The 19,050-nt window shown below is 35.5% G+C and overlaps 8 protein-coding genes across 8 annotated transcripts; 5 read left to right on the forward strand and 3 right to left on the reverse strand. All coding sequences in view use genetic code 12, as the record gives it.

Annotated features, from left to right (window-relative positions):
• Positions 1-160: 160 nt before the first annotated feature.
• Positions 161-2,164, reverse strand: FRP1 (Frp1p; the record flags this gene model as incomplete). The annotated part of the gene is made up of 1 exon (XM_049325968.1): positions 161-2,164. The coding sequence occupies one exon, from the start codon at positions 2,162-2,164 to the stop codon at positions 161-163; it is 2,004 nt and encodes a 667-aa protein (XP_049178386.1).
• A 1,844-nt stretch (positions 2,165-4,008) lies between these two features.
• Positions 4,009-4,650, forward strand: PGA7 (Pga7p; the record flags this gene model as incomplete). Its single annotated transcript, XM_049325969.1, has 1 exon — positions 4,009-4,650. The coding sequence occupies one exon, from the start codon at positions 4,009-4,011 to the stop codon at positions 4,648-4,650; it is 642 nt and encodes a 213-aa protein (XP_049178387.1).
• A 2,534-nt stretch (positions 4,651-7,184) lies between these two features.
• Positions 7,185-7,979, forward strand: KGF56_004522 (CFEM domain-containing protein; the record flags this gene model as incomplete). Its single annotated transcript, XM_049325970.1, has 1 exon — positions 7,185-7,979. The coding sequence occupies one exon, from the start codon at positions 7,185-7,187 to the stop codon at positions 7,977-7,979; it is 795 nt and encodes a 264-aa protein (XP_049178388.1).
• A 1,653-nt stretch (positions 7,980-9,632) lies between these two features.
• Positions 9,633-11,945, forward strand: OPT7 (Opt7p; the record flags this gene model as incomplete). The annotated part of the gene is made up of 1 exon (XM_049325972.1): positions 9,633-11,945. One exon carries the CDS (start codon positions 9,633-9,635, stop codon positions 11,943-11,945), a length of 2,313 nt encoding a protein of 770 aa, XP_049178389.1.
• A 379-nt stretch (positions 11,946-12,324) lies between these two features.
• Positions 12,325-13,338, forward strand: KGF56_004524 (uncharacterized protein; the record flags this gene model as incomplete). The annotated part of the gene is made up of 1 exon (XM_049325973.1): positions 12,325-13,338. The coding sequence occupies one exon, from the start codon at positions 12,325-12,327 to the stop codon at positions 13,336-13,338; it is 1,014 nt and encodes a 337-aa protein (XP_049178390.1).
• A 100-nt stretch (positions 13,339-13,438) lies between these two features.
• MET15 (bifunctional cysteine synthase/O-acetylhomoserine aminocarboxypropyltransferase) lies at positions 13,439-14,761 on the reverse strand (the record flags this gene model as incomplete). Its single annotated transcript, XM_049325974.1, has 1 exon — positions 13,439-14,761. The coding sequence occupies one exon, from the start codon at positions 14,759-14,761 to the stop codon at positions 13,439-13,441; it is 1,323 nt and encodes a 440-aa protein (XP_049178391.1).
• A 1,325-nt stretch (positions 14,762-16,086) lies between these two features.
• KGF56_004526 (uncharacterized protein) lies at positions 16,087-16,974 on the forward strand (the record flags this gene model as incomplete). The annotated part of the gene is made up of 1 exon (XM_049325975.1): positions 16,087-16,974. The coding sequence occupies one exon, from the start codon at positions 16,087-16,089 to the stop codon at positions 16,972-16,974; it is 888 nt and encodes a 295-aa protein (XP_049178392.1).
• Positions 16,975-17,132: 158 nt separating this feature from the next.
• On the reverse strand, positions 17,133-19,024 carry SUB2 (ATP-dependent RNA helicase; the record flags this gene model as incomplete). The annotated part of the gene is made up of 2 exons (XM_049325976.1): positions 17,133-18,211; positions 18,802-19,024. The coding sequence occupies 2 exons, from the start codon at positions 19,022-19,024 to the stop codon at positions 17,133-17,135; spliced, it is 1,302 nt and encodes a 433-aa protein (XP_049178393.1).
• Positions 19,025-19,050: the final 26 nt, after the last annotated feature.

Below are 19,050 nucleotides of genomic sequence, written 5' to 3' on the forward strand. Positions count from 1 at the left end.
AACACTATCGAGCAGAGGGAGATAGGTCATAACAAGCTACTTAGTGTCATAACAAGCTATTGAGTGTGATAACAAGCTACTTAGTGTTGTAACGAGCGAGCAGAGAAACACTATCTCGCTCTGCTCGGTAGTGTAGATCACATACCGCGAAGCACATATTTCAAAACGCTTCAGTATAGCAGTAAACATCGGGAGAATTCTTCAATCTTCTTGCACCTTGACACAGGTGTTTAACATTATTGGTGAATTCTGGAGGACCACAAGATGCCACTGCTAGTGCCTTGTAACAAGTTTTTGATTCATCGCTTATTAGTTTCCTTGCTTCGTTTTGTATAATGGTTCCGATTTCAGGACGTCCATAAAATATATTATACTTATCATTGTTAAACTCGCCATCTTCTTTAGTTTGTGGTGTGAGATCTTGAGTCACCGTTGATACTTGTACAGAGGAGGTTTTAATTTTTTTTGTTTGTTGATTCGGTTCCGATGATGATGAAGAGGAGGAAAATCTAGTTGTTGTGTTTATAACTACTCGAGATCCAGGAGTCTTGAGCAAGTTTCGTTTCAGATCCGACGAGTCTCTGTTCGGTATAGCATCTCCTTTACTCAATGATGATGATGATGATGAGGATGAGGAGGAGGAGGAGGAGGGGGATGCGAATGCTGATATCTCAGAATAATGATGATGATGATGATGATGTTTGTTCTGATGTTCGCGCGTTATATAAATATCAATAATTAATTTTCCTTGTAAAGAGTAAGGAATCAATTGATCCAACATCCACTTGAACCAAATCATATTGCGTCTGTATTTGATTACCCAGACGAATCTGACTTTGGGGTGTTGTGGTCGGAACAAGTAGTCTTCTTCCGAGTCCTTTTGGTCGATTTCTTGTAACAAATCTAAGCAAACCGGGAATGTGAATGCTGCACCTGATCCTGCACCAAAGAAAACTATCGAGTCAAAAGTTATGAAGGGCTGGTGTACCGCTCCGTAGGGTCCAGCGTACATTGAGTTAATTGTTACTATTTCGTCATCGTGTTCGTCGTGGTCTATTTCTTGTAGATATTTCATGAGACTTTTAGTAAAGCCCTTTTGCATTCTAATTACCAATTTCATTTCATTTGAATTGGCCAAGGAAGCAATTGTGAATGGGTGGTATTGAAACCATTTGATCTTTGGTACATTGATATAGATATGTTGACCTGGTTTCCAGTTTTTATAGCTAAAAAACTTGTTATACCAGTGGACAGGCTGATAATCTTGAGCTTTTACAGGGATAGTCATTAGTACAGTGTCTTCATCTAAAATTTCAAATTGACTTCGGCACTTTGTTGGCGAGTACTTTTTGTTGATGTATACAAGGAGTTTTGAAACAACACGATCTATTACTAAAGCATGAACCGCAACCAACACAATAGCTCTATTTCCTGGATTGTGGATGAAAGCCATAAATAACATAATGAATGCAAATACACGATGCTGAACTATCCAGAAATCATAAGCCCATTTTCGAATAATTTTTGTACTCGACCAGGTCAAGATAAATAGCGAGCCGTAAGCCATGAAGCCAAAGATTTGTGGTGGAATAATGATCATGATTAAAAAATTCAATGAAAGCCAATAATAACACCCAAGTCCTAAGTGAATTGAAATCATTATCCACATCAATCTACTTTGCCATTTATGCAAGAATTCCAAACGATCGTACTGAAGTCCCGATATTCTTGTGAGCCAATCGTTTCTTGCCACAGACCATAACAACAAAGGCAAATTGCCCACAGCTACTCGACCTATTCTTTTAGACATAGCGTAAATAAATGGTTGATAATCTAAATCACGAATTTCAGCAAAGCATAATCCAACACAGGTACCAACAAAGGCGACGCAAAAAAGTACAAGACTTGGTTGATAAAAGAAATCACGTTTCCAAATGGTGATTTTACAACATGAAGTTAGTTGATCCCATTTTTTGATGAATTTGAAATACCTGATATTAGGTAGGGTAGCTGCATCTCTTTTAGATCTGAGATATTTGGGAATCCAGTGGAATAGTATTCCATGAATTACTAAGATCAAAAGGGATAATATTGTTACTAGCCATTCATATTTATTATTTCTCTCTTTTTCAACAAAAAACTGTTGATCAAATGGGATAGCCATGGTTGAAACAGTGATGAGTTTTGTGTGCAAAGTGTCCGCACCTCTATAAAAACAGTATGAGGTGGTGAGGGGAGGGGGTGAAAGGACGAGGGAGCTATCAAGTACTGCTGCAGGAACTGATGCGTATTATTTGATCGATTAATGATTCAATCTTCTTAGTTGGATGTTTTCCCTTTTTATATTGATGGCTATTCCTTTTGATATTCCTTTTGGTCACGTCCTTCTTGCTGGGTCCAGTTTTCTTCTTTTTCTTCTTCTTTCTGATGAGCTCCTCTTGAATAGCTCTTTTTGACTAAATCCTTTTCTGGCCCTCTTCAAATTTCGTTATTAAAAAAGACAAAAAAAAAGCAAATAAGGCCTTATACATTCAGATTTATTAAATAACAAATCTTCAAAAACTATTCTCTGTTCCTTGTAATCTATTCCCCTATTGCCTTACCTCTATTACCTATCCTTTTAATTGTTCACAAAAGAAAAATTATATGGAGTTACAGGGATTTAAATGATACAATAAGGTTTTACCCAATGAGAACAAAGCAATCAGGAAGAACGGAAGGGGGGGAACGAGGAAGGAGAGATGAGGTTAAGAGAATAAAAAGTAAAGTTAATACTCAAATACAAAAATCACATCTCAAAACTGCTTTCCGATTCAAGTTCCAAAAGAACCAAGGAGGAAAAAACAAAAGAGTTCAAGGAACAAAGATATTCTCTTTATCTCTTCCATCTAGGTAAGTTTTTTTGAATAAAAATAACTAATTGAAGCTAACAAAGTGAGCTGAAACAAATTCACCAAGAGTTTTTTAGCTGCAAATGTAACAAAACCCGATATAATAAAGTACAGAACATACGTAAGCTAAAATGTAAAAAAAAGCATAATTTTAGTCGAAGCTGTATTCCTCTCTCTTTTTTTTTCAAACAGGTGACATATTCTTTTTGCAACTGATTGGTGGAAATATCGTCTTTTTTCTTAACACTGGAGTAAATTCTAACAAAACTTTTTTTTTTTTATCTGATAAACTAATTTCGCTTATGTAAGCAGTTATTTTACTGCATATAAACGATTTAAGCACAAAGTTGTTTTTTCTATACTAAGCCATTTTTCTGGAACCAAAGTTTTATATGCAGGGTCATCATGCACTGTTATTTTTTTTTTTTATCTTTTCCATCTACAGCCTATTTCATTTATACTTTGATGCTCGAGAATATAAGAGTTTTTTTGTTTTTATTACTGGAGGTTCATACCTGCTAAGAGTAGACGAGTTTTATATTGCTCATTTCGAAAACTATATGTGCTTAATGCATATATCCGAGGAAGAGTTATGTAAGGGCGACAACACTGACTATTTTATTACCTAATAGAGCACAATGACATTCAATTCCTTTTTTAAACCCTAATAATTAAAACCTCGAAACTTAAATCTAACCCTCTTTTTCAATTTTGTTTTCTGTTTTTCTTTCTTTCTTTTTTTTTTTTTTTTTGGAGAAAAGGGGGTTTGATCTTAAAGGTGTTAAAGTATTAAGTTTTGGGAAGGTTGTTGTCTTGCATTTATGGAGGAGTGTGTTGATTTAAGGGTATTAGAAGTTTGAAGAATGACCCTCCGGATATATATTTAAGAAAAAAAAGAAAAAAAAAAAGAATATCTGACTTTTTGAAGGTGAATTCTGAATTGATAAAATAAAAGATTGGTAGATAAATATCGAGATTGCATATATATATATAGGGGCATTCAAAGAACTTATTAACTTTCCACTTTCTTCCCACTTGTAACACCTGTAAGTCATCACAATATCTTTTTGACACTTTTAATACCTTTGTCACTGTTGTTGTTTTCTCTTTATTCATTATGTTGTTAATCTCCTTTATCACATTTATCTACTATTTTTATAGCGTTCAAGCTGACAATTACGCAACCTATCCAAAAGTTCCCAAAACTGCCTCAATAAATGGTTTTGCTGACCCGATTATAGACTTGTTACCTGATTGTGCCAAGGAGTGTGTTAAGTTTAGTACTAGTAATACCCCATGTCCATATTGGGATACTGGATGTTTCTGTGTGATGCCACAATGGTCAGGGCTAGTTGGTCAATGTATTGCTCAAAATTGCAAAGGTGATGATGTTGCAAGTGCCACCTTCTTGGCTACTTCATTGTGTTCTACTGTTGGTGCTAATACTTGGATGATGCCTGCCTCTATTTCAACTATGTTATCCACCGCTGCTGGAGATGCTAAAGAAGTTACCACGATTTCAGGTAAAACTGCAGTGGAGTGGGTCACTGCTCCTGGTGATACCGTTAGTTCTTCAGATGGGTCTGGCTCGGCTACAAGTTCCGCTGCTACATCTAGCTCTACTGGAAGTGAAAGCGCCGCATCCGGTTCCTCAAGTAGTGCTACCACAAATACTTCATCCACATCGAATATGGGTATTTTACAAACAGGAAGCGTCGCTTCAGTAATCCTTGGTTTCTTGTTAAGTTTTTTGATCTAAAGAAGAGGAAATGTTTAAAGAAAGCAAAAGAAATAGCACTACTGAGGAGGAGGTTTGATCTATACTTTGGATGAATAGCTGTTGAGTGATGTGTATATACAACTAGATGGTAAACCCTTCAACCCCCACCGCCTTTGTTTTTTTTTTTTTCTCTCTCTCTAGATATGTATAGGAATTAATGAAATGAAAAATAATGGAACGATATAATTTGAAAATAGAGAGAAAAAACATCAAGAATTGAACCACTAGCAGGGTGGGAAATTTTTCAGCTAAAGACAACTGATTAGATGAGATCAGATTAGATTTTGTTTTTTGTTTTCCTTTTCGAGGAGCATATTCCAGCAGATTTTTACAGAATAGAACAAATGTACAATTCATTATAATAATTTGCTATTCTATTGGGGGTTTTTTCTTCAGAAATATATTCAAATTTGATTCGTCAATTGGAAAAAAGGTAAAGTGGAGTTTTCGGTGTTAATCTGACACCCACCCCGATATAGCTACATGATGCATTTTTTATCCGATACAACACAATAGGTGCATTGTTAAAAAAAAATCTCTTTGTTGTGAAATGCAACAATTACTGCTACCAGCCGCAGACCATCACCACACCACCAACCAATTCATGATGAAAAAGCCAACTCCTCTACTCTAGTCTATTTTACTCTCTTCTACATTTACTCTGATATTACAGACTTTAACGAATTTCAACAAATTAAGTTTTTTTGTATTCAAGAGGTAACACATGGGCTTTGATCAGTATTATCGTCATTGAAGCTTACATTCGTATTCACAGTAAATCACCCCCCCCTCCATCGTTTTCTCTCCTCCCCTTGGTTTATAATTCTCAATTTTGAATTTTCGCCATTTTTTCTCGTTTACAGAGTTCTCCAAGGCTGTATGAACTCGTGCTCTTCATCCTTTTTACCTTTAAACTTACACTTAACTGAAAAAATATTATTACCACTTAGTATATAGTTTTAATAAACGTGGAAAAAGTAGTGTAAGCAAGTCATCATTTAAGAATAGAAAAGTATCATTCGGAGAAGTAGAAGAAAAGAGGAAGAAAACGATGGTAATGATGATGAAGGAGAGGAAAAGGTTATTTCAAAAAGAGGCAATACAGGCTCCATTGGCCCATGGTGTTGAGGAAATACAGGTATTTCTTGGAAATATCGGTATTTTCTAATAAACTCTCCACTGGTCAAGCCTTTTTTTTTTTTTTTTTTTGCTTGGTCTATATTTCCGAATTTAATTAAAAATTGACTTTTTAACATTGAAAATCCCCCAACATACATACATGTTTTCAACTTCTGTTTCCCTCTGCTCTTTTTTTTCTTTTTTTACTCCACTAATATTTCCACTTTAGTTACCTTTGTCAATGGACAATATTCACAGTAAAGCCATTTGATATTTCGTGACTTGGCTAATATTGGTGCTCTCTAAGACAAAAATCACTCTAAATTATTAAACTAAAGCTACTTTTAGTAGTGCGAAAACCAGAAAAATTATCTGATCTGGATATGTACCTAATAGTTTATAGTTCTTGGAAATGCAAATTTGCAACTAGTTAGACAAAATCAATAGGACAAAGCAATAGGTATGTACACTCAAACTTGGAGTACATCACCTTTGTCACTGTTTTTTTCTTATAAATGGGGGGTTGTAAACTGTTTTCCTCAATCAAGAACTTTCCCAGAAGGGGAAATGTATATGTCATCTCAATTGACGGTTGTATCATCGGAAATCGTCTTTTTCCAAAGTCTCCTATTTATCTATTAAGTGGGGGAGAGAGAAAAAGAGAGAGGAAGAGAGAGGGAGAGCAAGTGTGCAGAAATAAAGTTAAGAGAAAACCCAACCTCAACAGCTGATTGGTTGAATTCCTTTTCCTTATTATTTTTCTTATATTTCCTAATTGAGCAGGATGGGTGGGTTTATTCTAGGCCAATCTCTAAATCCCAGACCTTTATTTCCCGATGTTTTTTTTTTTAATTGCCTATTTGTATACTCTAATTTTCTTACTTAAGAGAATTATAACAATGGAGTATTAATTCTAGATGTAGTACTTTTAGACAATAACTATGTAACTAATTGTGCCCCTCTGTTTTTTTATTTTCTTAATGGTTTTTTGTCAATTATTACATGCCTTGAGTTTATTTTTGTGCTTTGGTTTCGGGATTCGCTAAAATAATATTTTTAATTTAAAAAAAAAAAATTAAAAAAAAATAGTTTGCTTTTGGTGTTTTTATTCACATACAGACGAAGAGACAAAAAAGCCAAATAAAAAAAACAACCCAGTGTTGAAAAGGAAATAGCCTGTGTTGTGTTTTCTGGCTTTTCTTTGAATCCTTAGCGTATTTTTGATATAAATGTAGGTGTACGCCCCTTTTTTCTATCATCCCCCCTTCTATTCTGTTCCTTTTCCTATTCTAGTTTTTATAACTTCAGTTTGTATCTTATAAGAAGTCACTCGTTCATATAGTTTACTACAAGATATATAAAAAACAAACAAACAAATAAGTAATTTTGATAAAATGGCTGAATATACTCAATATCCTAGTGTTCCACAAACCGCTTCGATCAACGGTTTTGCTGACAGAATTTACGATCAATTACCAGCATGTGCTCAACCATGTATGTTTGAAGATACTTCTTCAACCCCATGTCCTTACTGGGATACTGGTTGTCTTTGTGTTATGCCACAATTTGCCGGTGCAATTGGTGAGTGTATTGCTCAAAATTGTAGAGGTGAGGACGTTTCCGTTGCCGAGTCCTTGGCCAATTCAATTTGTTCCAGTGCTGGTGTTTGGGAACCATACTGGATGATTCCAGCTAGTGTTTCAGATGCTTTGGCTTCTGCTGCAACTGAAGTTGAAACTACTCCAGTTTCAACTGAAGCTCCAGCTGAAACAACTGAAGCTGAAGCTCCAGCTGAAGAAACTGCTGCTCCTGAGGAAACTGCTGCTCCTGAAGAGACTGCTGCTCCTGAAGAAGAAGAAGAATCAACTGATGCTCCAGCTGAAACTGCTGCTCCTGAAGAAACTGCTGCTCCTGAAGAAGAATCAACTGATGCTCCAGCTGAATCTGAAGCTGCTGCTGAGACCGATGCTCCAGCTGAATCTGAAGCTGCTGTTGAGACTGATGCTCCAGTTGAATCTGAAGCTGAAGCTGAATCTGCTGCTGAAACTGCTGCTCCATCCGAATCTGCTGCTCCAGTCGAGACAGCTGACGCTGAAGCCTCATCTGTATCTGTTGAACTTGCCAATGCCGGTGTCATGCCAGGTATCGCTATTGGTGGTGTTATTGCCGCTATTGCTGCTTTGATCTAAGTCTATTTTGGGTGATCAAAAGTACTTTGATTGATGCTTTATTTTTTTTTTTTAAAATTGGCTGTTTACTCTGACACTATAAAATAAGGAGAATATTGTATCAACCATCCATCAAATACATCAAATACACTTTTATCCATTTTCATAATAATTTCCTGTTTTTTTTCTGTTTTTGTTCATCAATTTTCTTTTTTTTTTATTAAAAAGATGACTTCATTGTGCTACAGATGTTCATATTCATCAGGTTTCAACTCTTCATGAAATTGTGATAGAGCATTGTTTTTTTTTATTAATTCATACCTTTGTTTTTTTTTTTGTATTCGATATAATACTATATAGTTTATCAATGGATATTGTGCAACTATTATTGATTAAGGAGTATTTGGGGTTTTTTTTTTCTTCCCAGAATTGCTGCAAAAAAAAGAAAGGCAATTAATTTTGTATACTTTTTTTGGGAGACAATAGAAACGGCTAAGCTACATTAGTCAAAAGATAAAATTGAAAGGTGTTGTAGTGTTACACTGTAGATTTTGTGTGTTCAATAACAGAATTCTAAAGATTGACAAACAGATTTTTTTGTTTAGAAGTTGATCTACAAATCGAGCTGACAATATTGTATTCCATCTTTATTGTACTTGAATCTTTCTTTGCATGCACATCACGTGACATCTTCCAAAACTATGATCCTCCTATTTTTTTATTTTTTTTTTTTCCCGAGGTTCAACTCCCAAAAAAGTAAAAGAAGATCTCTATACTGGTATTTCCCAGCAACTTTATAAACTACTCTTTCTTCCTGGATTCGCATGATTATTGTGGAAAGGAAGCATTTACATAAATTACGTTGTGTTGAGAAAAAAAAATAGTTGGATCATATTCCTTTAAAAATAGTTGGATCATATTCTTTTAGTAATAAATATGCTCAAGAATCTAGTAAAATTTATTATTTTTTTTCTTTTTATGCAAACTCTAGAATATTTCATAACGGAAAAACTCTGATAAGTACTTCTTTATTGGAATTGTTTGTAATTCAAAAGGTACAGTATTTTTTAGTTTAAAAAACAGCCTTGTGAGCTTAGTTAGTTGAGAGACAACTAACTTTATAAATTAACTTCTTCTACTTGCTGCCAGAGTAAGCCACAATTTAAAGTATTAAATCAAATCTTTTCCGTATCTTTTTTCCCCAATGTCCATTCCTCCTCAACTCTCTGGCGAATGGAAATTAACTGTCAAATAAAGGTGGTGATGGCCGTGGTCAAGGCAACAGCGTTGCCACAGCAACAGAGCAATTTTGGCAGGTTTCTAACTTGCTTTTCCTCCTTTCCTCCCCTTACTGAAATAAATGGTTCACGTGAGATGATGAACTGTACGGCATAAAATTTCGATTCTTTTAACGGCAATCTGATTGCGAAAAACATGAAATCATAAAACATAAAATATAAAACATAAAAAAAAACAAAAAACCTTACTTTTATACATTTAACCCACAGTTTGAGAAATCACTGACGGCCAATATATAGTAATTTGTCTCTATTTAAACTCAGCAGGAGGTAGTATATCTTCTATGTAAGTCATGATGTTATTTATTTTTTCTTCTTCTTCTTCTTCTTCTTCTTCTTTTCTTGTATAATCTAATCACAATTTTTCTTGTAAGTCATGTTAAAGCAACAAGATGGTGATGTTAAAACTTTGGAAATCGATGATGCAGGCACTACTAGTGAGCATAACATTGAGAGTATAGGTACAAGATCTACACGGGAGGTATCCAAGAGTGATGATGATAATGATGATGAAAATAACCTGATACTGGCGGAACTAGATCCGGATATTGCAGAGTTACCAAAAGTTGTGAGAGAAGTAGTCTCCTTTCAGAATGATCCTAGTACTCCAATTCTAACGTTTCGGTATTTCATTCTTTCGATAATTTTCATTATACCGGGTGCATTTATCGATACAATGAACTCATATAGAACCACTTCTGCGGCATACTCGATTTTTTTCGTACAAGTGGCTTCACATTGGTTTGGAAAATGGCTAGCCAAAGTTCTACCTAATAAAACGATCCATCTTGGTCGCTTTTTCAAATTCAACTTAAACCCTGGTCCATGGACCATCAAAGAAACTGCAATGGTTACAATAACGGCAAGTTCAGGAGCAACTGGAAGTTTAGGCACAAATGCATTATCCTTAGCGGAGATTTACTACGGGGAAACCGTTAATCCAGCAGTAGCATTATTTTTCATGTGGTCAATCGTCTTTGTTGGTTATTCTTATGCCGGAATAGCAAGAAATTTCTTGCTCTATGATCCACAATTTGTTTGGCCACAAGCATTAATGCAAACTACTCTATTCCAAACTCAGGATAAGTCAGATCGGGACTCAATACAAGGCTCAAAACAAATGAAGGTTTTTTTTTGTGTCTTGGTTGGTGTTTGCATATGGCACTTTTTTCCTGAATATATATGGCCCATGACTTCTTCTTTAGCGTTTTTATGTTGGGTTGCTCCTGAAAACTATGTTGCTAATTTCATTGGTTCGGGTTTGGGTGGTATGGGCTTTATGAATATCACTCTCGATTGGTCAAACATCACCTCGTCTATAATGTTGTACCCATATTGGGTGCAAGTTGTCCAATTTATTGCATTTGTAATAAGTGCATGGATATTGATTCCACTGGTTAAATGGGGCGGACTATCCAACTACAAATACGGGTTAATGTCAAATAGTTTATTCATGGCCAATGGTACAAAATACCCGACTCAAGAGTTATTGACATCCGATTTACAATTGAACGTAACTCGATATGAAGAGTTGGGTCATGTACACTTGGGCGCTCAAAGGGCTTGGAACATGTTTTTCGATTATGCTGCTTATGTTTCTGGATTTGTTTGGGTTGTTGTGTTTGGATATTCTAGTTTATCTTCATCGTTTAAAAAATTGGTCAAATCAAGGAAAACAAAGGGATCGTTGAGTTTACAGTATACTGACCGATTGAATAAAATCCAATCTGCTTATAAGGAAGTCCCCTTATTCTGGTATCTTATTCTTTTCCTTTGTTCTTTTATCACTTTGTTGGTTATACTTGCAACAAAGAAGTTGTTTATGCCATGGTGGTGTCTTATCATTGGGTTAGTATTTGGATCCATTATTGTTACTCCCTTAGCATGGCTTTATGCATTGTCTAATTTCCAATTAGCCATAGGTACATTCAACGAGTTGTTATATGGATATATGATTCAAACCCAATCCTCAAGGCACCCTGCAGGAGCTACGGTGTACGGTGCAATAGCGGGAGATGCGTGGTATAGAGCTCAGTATATTTTACAGGATCAAAAAATCGGTCATTATATGCATTTACCACCTAAAGCAGTATTCTTTTCACAAATATTTGGCGAATTGATTGGAGTGCCTATAAATTACGCAGCTTTAAGATGGGTCTTGTCTTCGAAAATGGAATATTTAAATGGGACTAAAGTAGATCATTTACATCAATGGACAGGGCAAGCGATTGTTTCATATCACACTAATGCCATCCAGTACGTTGTATTGGGGCCGTCTCGATTATTCAAGAATTATCAAGTGCTACCATATGGTTTCTTGGTTGGTGCTATAGCTCCGATTGTCATCTATGCAATGTATCGACTCTTTCCGAAATCAAAACTCAAGTTCAATTTATGGAACACTACTGTTTTTTTCTCAACAATGTCAACTTTTTATGGCAATATATCAACTGGACCATTTTCTCAATTTATTGGTGGTACCATAACTATGTTTTATGCATATAGATATAAACATAAAATATGGAAAAAATACAACTATCTAGTTGCAGCGGCAATTGATACAGGATACAATCTAGCCGTCTTGTTGATTTTCATTTTTTTCTCAGCAGGTAAAACGGTGTTGATGCCCAATTGGTGGGGGAATAATGAGAAAAGTATTGAACGATGTTTTGCATTGGCAAAGAAATAATGTGGCGAAGGAAAATAGACTATAGACCATCGAGCAAAGCTGTATAGACTATCGAGCAAAGCTATATAGTCTACGGGTTTGATAAGTAACAGTTTACTCTTTGATATTTATTTTCTTACAATCTCTTTGCGCCTAATTGATTAGTATATTTCAATCAGCAAAATCAAAAGTGGTATTAGTAGGAGTCTTTGGCTATGAAGGAGGAGGGCACAATTTCCACTGATAACTGAATAATTTAGGGTTTGCAGACTTTTTCTTTTCTTTTTTGTGTAGCTGCAAAATCTTTTTGTTTTTTATTTCTTTTTTGGTCACAAAACATTTTGCAGCCAATAAATGCTTTGCATCTTTAACTTGCATTTCAATATTCAATATAAAACTGATGAATATAAGTGATTATGAAAAGAAGCAACAAGATCTCCAATTACGTGCCAAAAGGCATTGGAAGTCATACTTTCTTTGGTCACTTGTTGAATTAACAATTCTCATTTTTTTATTCTTGACAACGTATTTTTTTCAAATTTCGTGTACAACATTGATTCCTCATGGACCATCATTGCTCACTATCAAGATTCGAGCACAATCTGTTCTTGCAAAGAATACAATAGATTTGATTCAACAGGGGCTAAAGTTTGCCACTTATTTATCGAATGATTTAAATATCCATGCAAATTTCACTACAAATGATTCCATTCTCCAGAGATTAGATACCTTGTACGATGGGAGTATATATCATTTTAATACTTTTGGATATTGTCGAGTTGAGCCTGGTAATAACAATAGTAATGATAATGATGATGATGATGGTGGTGGTGGTGGTGGCAGTAGTAGTGTTGAATGTTCTAACGGGGAAGGGTTAAATGTTGTTTCTTGTTTTTTACAAGACTTGGGTATGCAGTTGAGTAGATTGACTGGAGACGACACTACCAGTGTTGAGCTTGAAGGAAAATTCCTTAGGATTTACTATGACTTGATTAAACAGTTGTGCAGCGGTAGAATGTTAACTTTAAGTTTTCCCTGTGTTTTACAAACTTATAATTACTTGGGGTTCATATTGCAATATGTTGTGGTTTTAGCAATCCTATCACTTGGTGTTGGTTCTGTTGTTTGTCTTGTTGACTTGGTTTTGCTATTTGGATTGTTTCGTACAAGTTTGAAATTTGTATTTACCATAAGAATGACTTGTGTTTTGGTAGGTGGAATTTGCATGAATCTCAATTGTGTTTTGGTTTATTACCTTTCTCAGTTCATTGAAAACTTGATAAACCAATATCAAGTAGGAATGCTATCGTTCAACTATTCCATTTGGATCATTTGGAATGGTGTTTTTCTTCTTAGTCTCGTTATGATGATGAAGAGATACCGCACATATTATCAACAAAAATTGATATACTAAACCACTCCCCCTAATTCAATTACACAGTTATCTATTTATATATATATATATATACGTATGCATCCATATGTCTATATATATATATATATCAATTCTTGCTTTAATTACCATAAACTTTCTTAAAAGCTTGATCAAAGTCTTCGATAATGTCGTCTATAAATTCGGTTCCAATCGATACTCTTATCAATCCTTTCAAAACACCAGATGCAGCTTTTTCCTCTTCGCTCAACTGTTGATGGGTTGTAAAGTAAGGTGCAATCACCAATGTTTTAGAGTCACCAACATTGGCCAAATTCGAAGCAATTTTCAAATTATCAACCACTCTTGGCGATGCTTCGTTGAATGGATCATTTGAAGGGTTTTCGATATCCTTAACTGTGAATGCCAAAGCACCACCAAAGTATTTAGCACCATTATTGAAATATTTCTTTGCCAACGCATGTGATTCATGTGATGGCAAACCCAAGTAAGAAACAGAATCAACTTGTGGATGCTTTTCTAACCATTGAGCTAATTTTAATGCATTTTCACTCTGTCTTTCTATCCTTAAACTCAAAGTTTCCAACCCTTGTATTAACAAAAATGCACCAAATGGATTTAAAGCTGGACCCAAGTCACGCAATAACTCAATTCTCAAATGTCCTATAAACGCAGCCTCCTTCAAAGCGTCACTCAAAACCAAGCCATGATAACCTTCTGATGGTTTAGAGAATTGAGGATACTTTTCAGGATATTTTGTCCAATCGAATTTTCCAGAATCTACAACGACACCAGCAATTGTAGTACCATGACCACCAATCCATTTAGTAGCAGAATGAACAACAATGTCGGCACCGTGAGCAATAGGATTAACCAAGAACCCACCAGCACCAAAGGTATTGTCAACCACAACAGGGATACCATTATCATGAGCGATTTTAACAATTTTTTCAAAATCGGGAACATTATATTTTGGATTACCAATACTTTCCAAATAAATCGCTTTTGTCTTTTCGTCAATTAATTTAGCAAAATCTTCGGGAGCATCACCATTAACAAATCTCGTCTCAATTCCTAATCTTTTAAAAGCAACTTTGAACTGATTAAAAGTGCCTCCATACAAATATGAAGTACTAACAATATTGTCTCCAACATGAGCCAAACCAGCAATTGCCAAAAATTGTGCAGATTGACCCGACGATGTGGCCAATGCGCCAATACCGCCTTCCAAAGCCGCCATTCTCTGCTCAAAAACGTCATTTGTAGGATTCATAATCCTTGAATATATATAACCGGGAGTTTCTAACCCAAACAATTGGGCTCCGTGTTTCGAGTCATTGAATACATACGACGTAGTTGCATAGATTGGCGGTGCTCTTGGTTGGTGTGGTTTCTCAACCGGCTGGCCTGCATGCAACTGAAGTGTATCAAAATGTGATGGCATCTGATAAGATAAGAAACCTATTACTAATTAATACTAATACTATATATAAGAAGAAGAAGAAGAAAAAAGATTAGTAGAAAAAGCCTAAAGAAAAATTGGCCTTGAAGAAAAATTGGTGTGCTTTATATAGACAAGAAAGATGGAAAGAGTTTGGATACACAAGTCCACACTTGGACTTACTCCAAGAGTTTTCTGGCGACACAGTTTTACGCAGAGACCTACCTACCCCCCCACCCCCCCCTTAAAATCGAATCATTATTTTTTTAGGCCATTTCTCTCTTTTAGGCCATTTCTCTTTTTTAGGCCATTTCTCTTTTCTAGGCCCATTCTCTTTTAGGCCATTTCTCTTTTTCAAGCTTTGTTATTGGGGAAAAGGAGTTTATTTTATAGCCTTTACTCAAAGTTACAAAATGATTTTGATAGTGCGTGCGGCTTTTTTGTATAGAAAAAATTGCATTTATTATTGATTACATTGTGCGTTTTCAATGAAAAATTATCAAATAACACGTGATCAGGCATAGACTATCGAGCATAGACTATCGAGCAAAGCGAGATAGTTTATGTACACTTTCTCTTATCTCTACAGACTATCGAGCAAAGCGAAATAGTCTATGTATACTCTTTCTTATCTCTAAGACTATCGAGCAAAGCGAGTTATTCTATGTACACTTTCTCTTATCTCTATAGACTATCTCGCTTTGCTCAATAGTCTATGTATACTCTCTCTTATTTCTATAGACTATCTCGCTTTGCTCAATAGTCTATGTATACTCTCTCTTCTTTCCATAGACTATCTTGCTTTGCTCAATAGTCTACATCTATTCTCTCCATAGACTATCTTGCTTTCCTCGATAGTCTAAATTTACAATTTTTTTTGTTTGTTGAAACTTTAATGCAAAATTGTGAGTAGCCTGTTTCATAAGGTGGATTTTGAAAATAAGGGTAATTTTATAGCAACCCCTATATCTACTCTCTACTATGTACCTACTCTCTCTATACCACGAGCACAGCTCAATAGTATATATCTACCCTTTCTCTTCTCTCTAAATACTATCCAGCAGAGCGAGAAGACAACATTACTCTACTCTCTCTATACATCACGAGCAAAGCTAGATAGTATATATCCACACTCTTTCTTCTCTCTATAGTCTATCTCGCTTTGCTCAATAGTCTATCTATCTCGGACTATTTTCCAAATTAGGCCAATCTCAAAACAAATCAAAAAAGTGAAAAATACATATCAAACTAATGTATCTGCTCTCCCTTCTATCTCCATATACTATCTCGCTTTGCTCGATAGTCTATAGCAACGGTAACGTTAGGCTATGGTTGCACATGTTTACCAGTGTTATGGTACAACAAAGAGAGGGTTTCGATGTAAAATCACCGTCAATTGTGACAAGGGATATTGTCATTACCATATAGATCAAAATAAGAAGTTGGCAAAAAATTTACTGGTTAGCGCTTCAGCCAGTACCATTGCCCAAAACAAAAAGTTTTCATCAAACCTGTATCATGAAGCAATCCAACTACAAGGGCCCGGTGCTTTTTTACCAAAAGGACTACCGTACATGGAGGGCAAAGTTTTGAAAAGTCTGCGCAAGGGATACATTTACATTTATACCATGAAAAATTTCATAAACCCTCCCAAAGACTGGAATTTCCAAATCAAAAATATTCCAAAAACTTCTAAACGACATCATGACAAATGGATCAATTTCAAGAGCACTAAATCGCCATATATCTTGGTAAAAATTGGCATGACTAATCAATTACCAAATATCCGAATAAAACAATGGGAATCCAAGTGTAAGCATGAACTAATCAATATAGGACCTCGAAATGAACATTTGTTAAAACGTCGTCTACATTGGTGGCAACAAATGATGTATTTGAGCTTACATGATACTCATCAAGATGAAGATCGATATCGTTATCAAAGATTTAAAAATGACGGTTTCTACTGTGAAGAGAATCTAGAAGCCGTTGAACTGATGATACATTCAACTTTGAGGGAAAAATATGGCAAGGGGGATGTTTATTGCAGTGGATGTGTTGCTGATGAAGACTTGACTGTGAATAAAGATTTGGAAAAGGCCCCACTACAAAATAATTACAAAGTTCATACTGAATGGTTCTTAATCCCCAAAATTAGTATTAGGGCAATATACCAAATGATTGACGAAATGTGTAGAACAGTAGGTAGTAGGTAGATAGATTTGATAAACTAAAACTGGTAACAATTCAGATTCTTTTGCCTTTTTCTTTTTCTTTTTATTTTAGTACAAACAATAAACAAAACCTAAACTATACAAATATATATATATATATATAATATGAAAAAAAAACCCAATCCAAGTAGGTTTCAATTCTAAGTATTCATATAAGTTGAGGGATCAACACCTTCTTCTGGAAATTCGGTAATTTTCACATCAAATCTACTTTGAATCTTTTCCAATACCTCTTCATCTTCTTTAGTGGAGACAAATGAGATACCTAAACCTTTTGTACCAAATCTACCGGCTCTACCAACTCTATGTAAATACTGATCAGCCTCGTTTGGCAAATCATAATTGATAGCCAAATTGATTCTTTCAATATCAATACCTCTACCGAAAACGTCAGTTGAGACACAGATTCTCTTGTTGAACTCCTTAAACGACTTGTACCTTTCTATTCTTTCCTCCTGTGGTAAACCTGAGTGAACAGCAATTGAAGGAAAGTTACATGCACATAATAACTTGTTCAATTCATTAGCTCTCTGAGTAGATTTAACAAAAATGATAACTTGATTGAACTCTAAAGAGTCTAATAAATCAGATAACTTTCTGTTTTTTTCCTTTTCTTCCAACTTGATGTAGTATTGTTGCAAACCATGCAACGTTAACTTAGCCTCATCATCAACATAAATCTCTAATGGATTTTGCATGAATTTTTTACAAACTGGACGGATATCTTGTGACAAGGTAGCCGAAAACATCATAACTTGCTTTTGGTGAGGAGTTGCACGGAAAATATCCTGAACGTCTCTTCTCATATCAATCAGCTCTAAAACTTTATCACACTCATCAATAACAAACGACTTGACATTGTTCAATCTTATTGCTTTTTCTTCAACCAAAGCATGTAGTCTACCTGGTGTTGCAACAACTATATGAGGACAGGTATCTTTATTCTTTAATTTCTCAATATCTCTTTTAACTGGAGTACCACCATAAAATACTTCGGTTTTGACATCGGGCATATATTTGGAAAATCTGGCATACTCATTTCTAATCTGGTATGCCAATTCTCTTGTATGACAAATGACTAAGGTAGAGATTTCACCTGGAATAGGGTCTAATTGTTGCAATGTTGACAAAACAAAAACTGCTGTCTTACCTAAACCCGATTTGGCTTGACACAAAACATCAGTTCCCAAAATAGATTGAGGTATACAAACTTGCTGGACTGTATTGAAAATATGTTAGTTTTGATGTAAAAAAAAAAAAGTAAGAAAAAAAATGAAAAGATATTTCGAAGGGCACACCAGTTTTCTCGATAGATGTAGCTCAAACTTGCTTGTACTCAGACCGTTTCTCCTTTTTCTTTTCCCTTGAAAAAGGCCCAAATTAGTACTGAATCCGCCTTTTAAAACGGTCTACTGCACACACACACACACACACATAGAGGCAAACAGATAGATAGTAAGCTTGTGTGTAAATATCAACCCAAATTCATACACGAGAGAATGGTATACTCTTTTATAGGAAAATTGGGAATATAGTGGTGTTCTTTCCGGGACATATTTGCGTAGTGTCGGTGGCAGCTAGTGTCAGTGGCAGCTAGTGTCAGTGGCAGCTAGTGTCAATGGCAGCTAGTGTCAATGGCAGCTAGTGTTGCTCCACTATCTCGCTTCGCTCGACAGTGTCAGTGGCAGCTAGTGTTGTTCCACTATCTCGCTTCGCTCGACAGTGTGGGAATAGAAAGTTAAATAGCGTCATCTTTCTTAAAGAAACCTGGTGCCTCCCTTCGAGATCATGAATTCATAGGGTACAAACCTTCTGAAGGATGTTCAAAACCACAATCACCAATGGCTCTCAACAATTCCGGCTTTAATAAAAAGTCTCTGAAACCAGTGGCATGAATACCAACATAAGAACCTTTTTTATCAGCTTCTTTATCATTGGATGCATCACCATCGCCGACTTGTCCGGTGGTTGGAACTGTAATTTCCTCCGAGTCAGAGTAGTCTAACAATTCTTCTTGGTTTTCAGCTGACATCTTTATACTAGATCGGGGTTCCTGTA

The sequence above is a fragment of the Candida oxycetoniae genome (assembly GCF_023343755.2).
Source record: "Candida oxycetoniae strain CBS 10844 chromosome Unknown scaffold12, whole genome shotgun sequence".
Classification (NCBI taxonomy): domain Eukaryota; kingdom Fungi; phylum Ascomycota; class Pichiomycetes; order Serinales; family Debaryomycetaceae; genus Lodderomyces; species Lodderomyces oxycetoniae.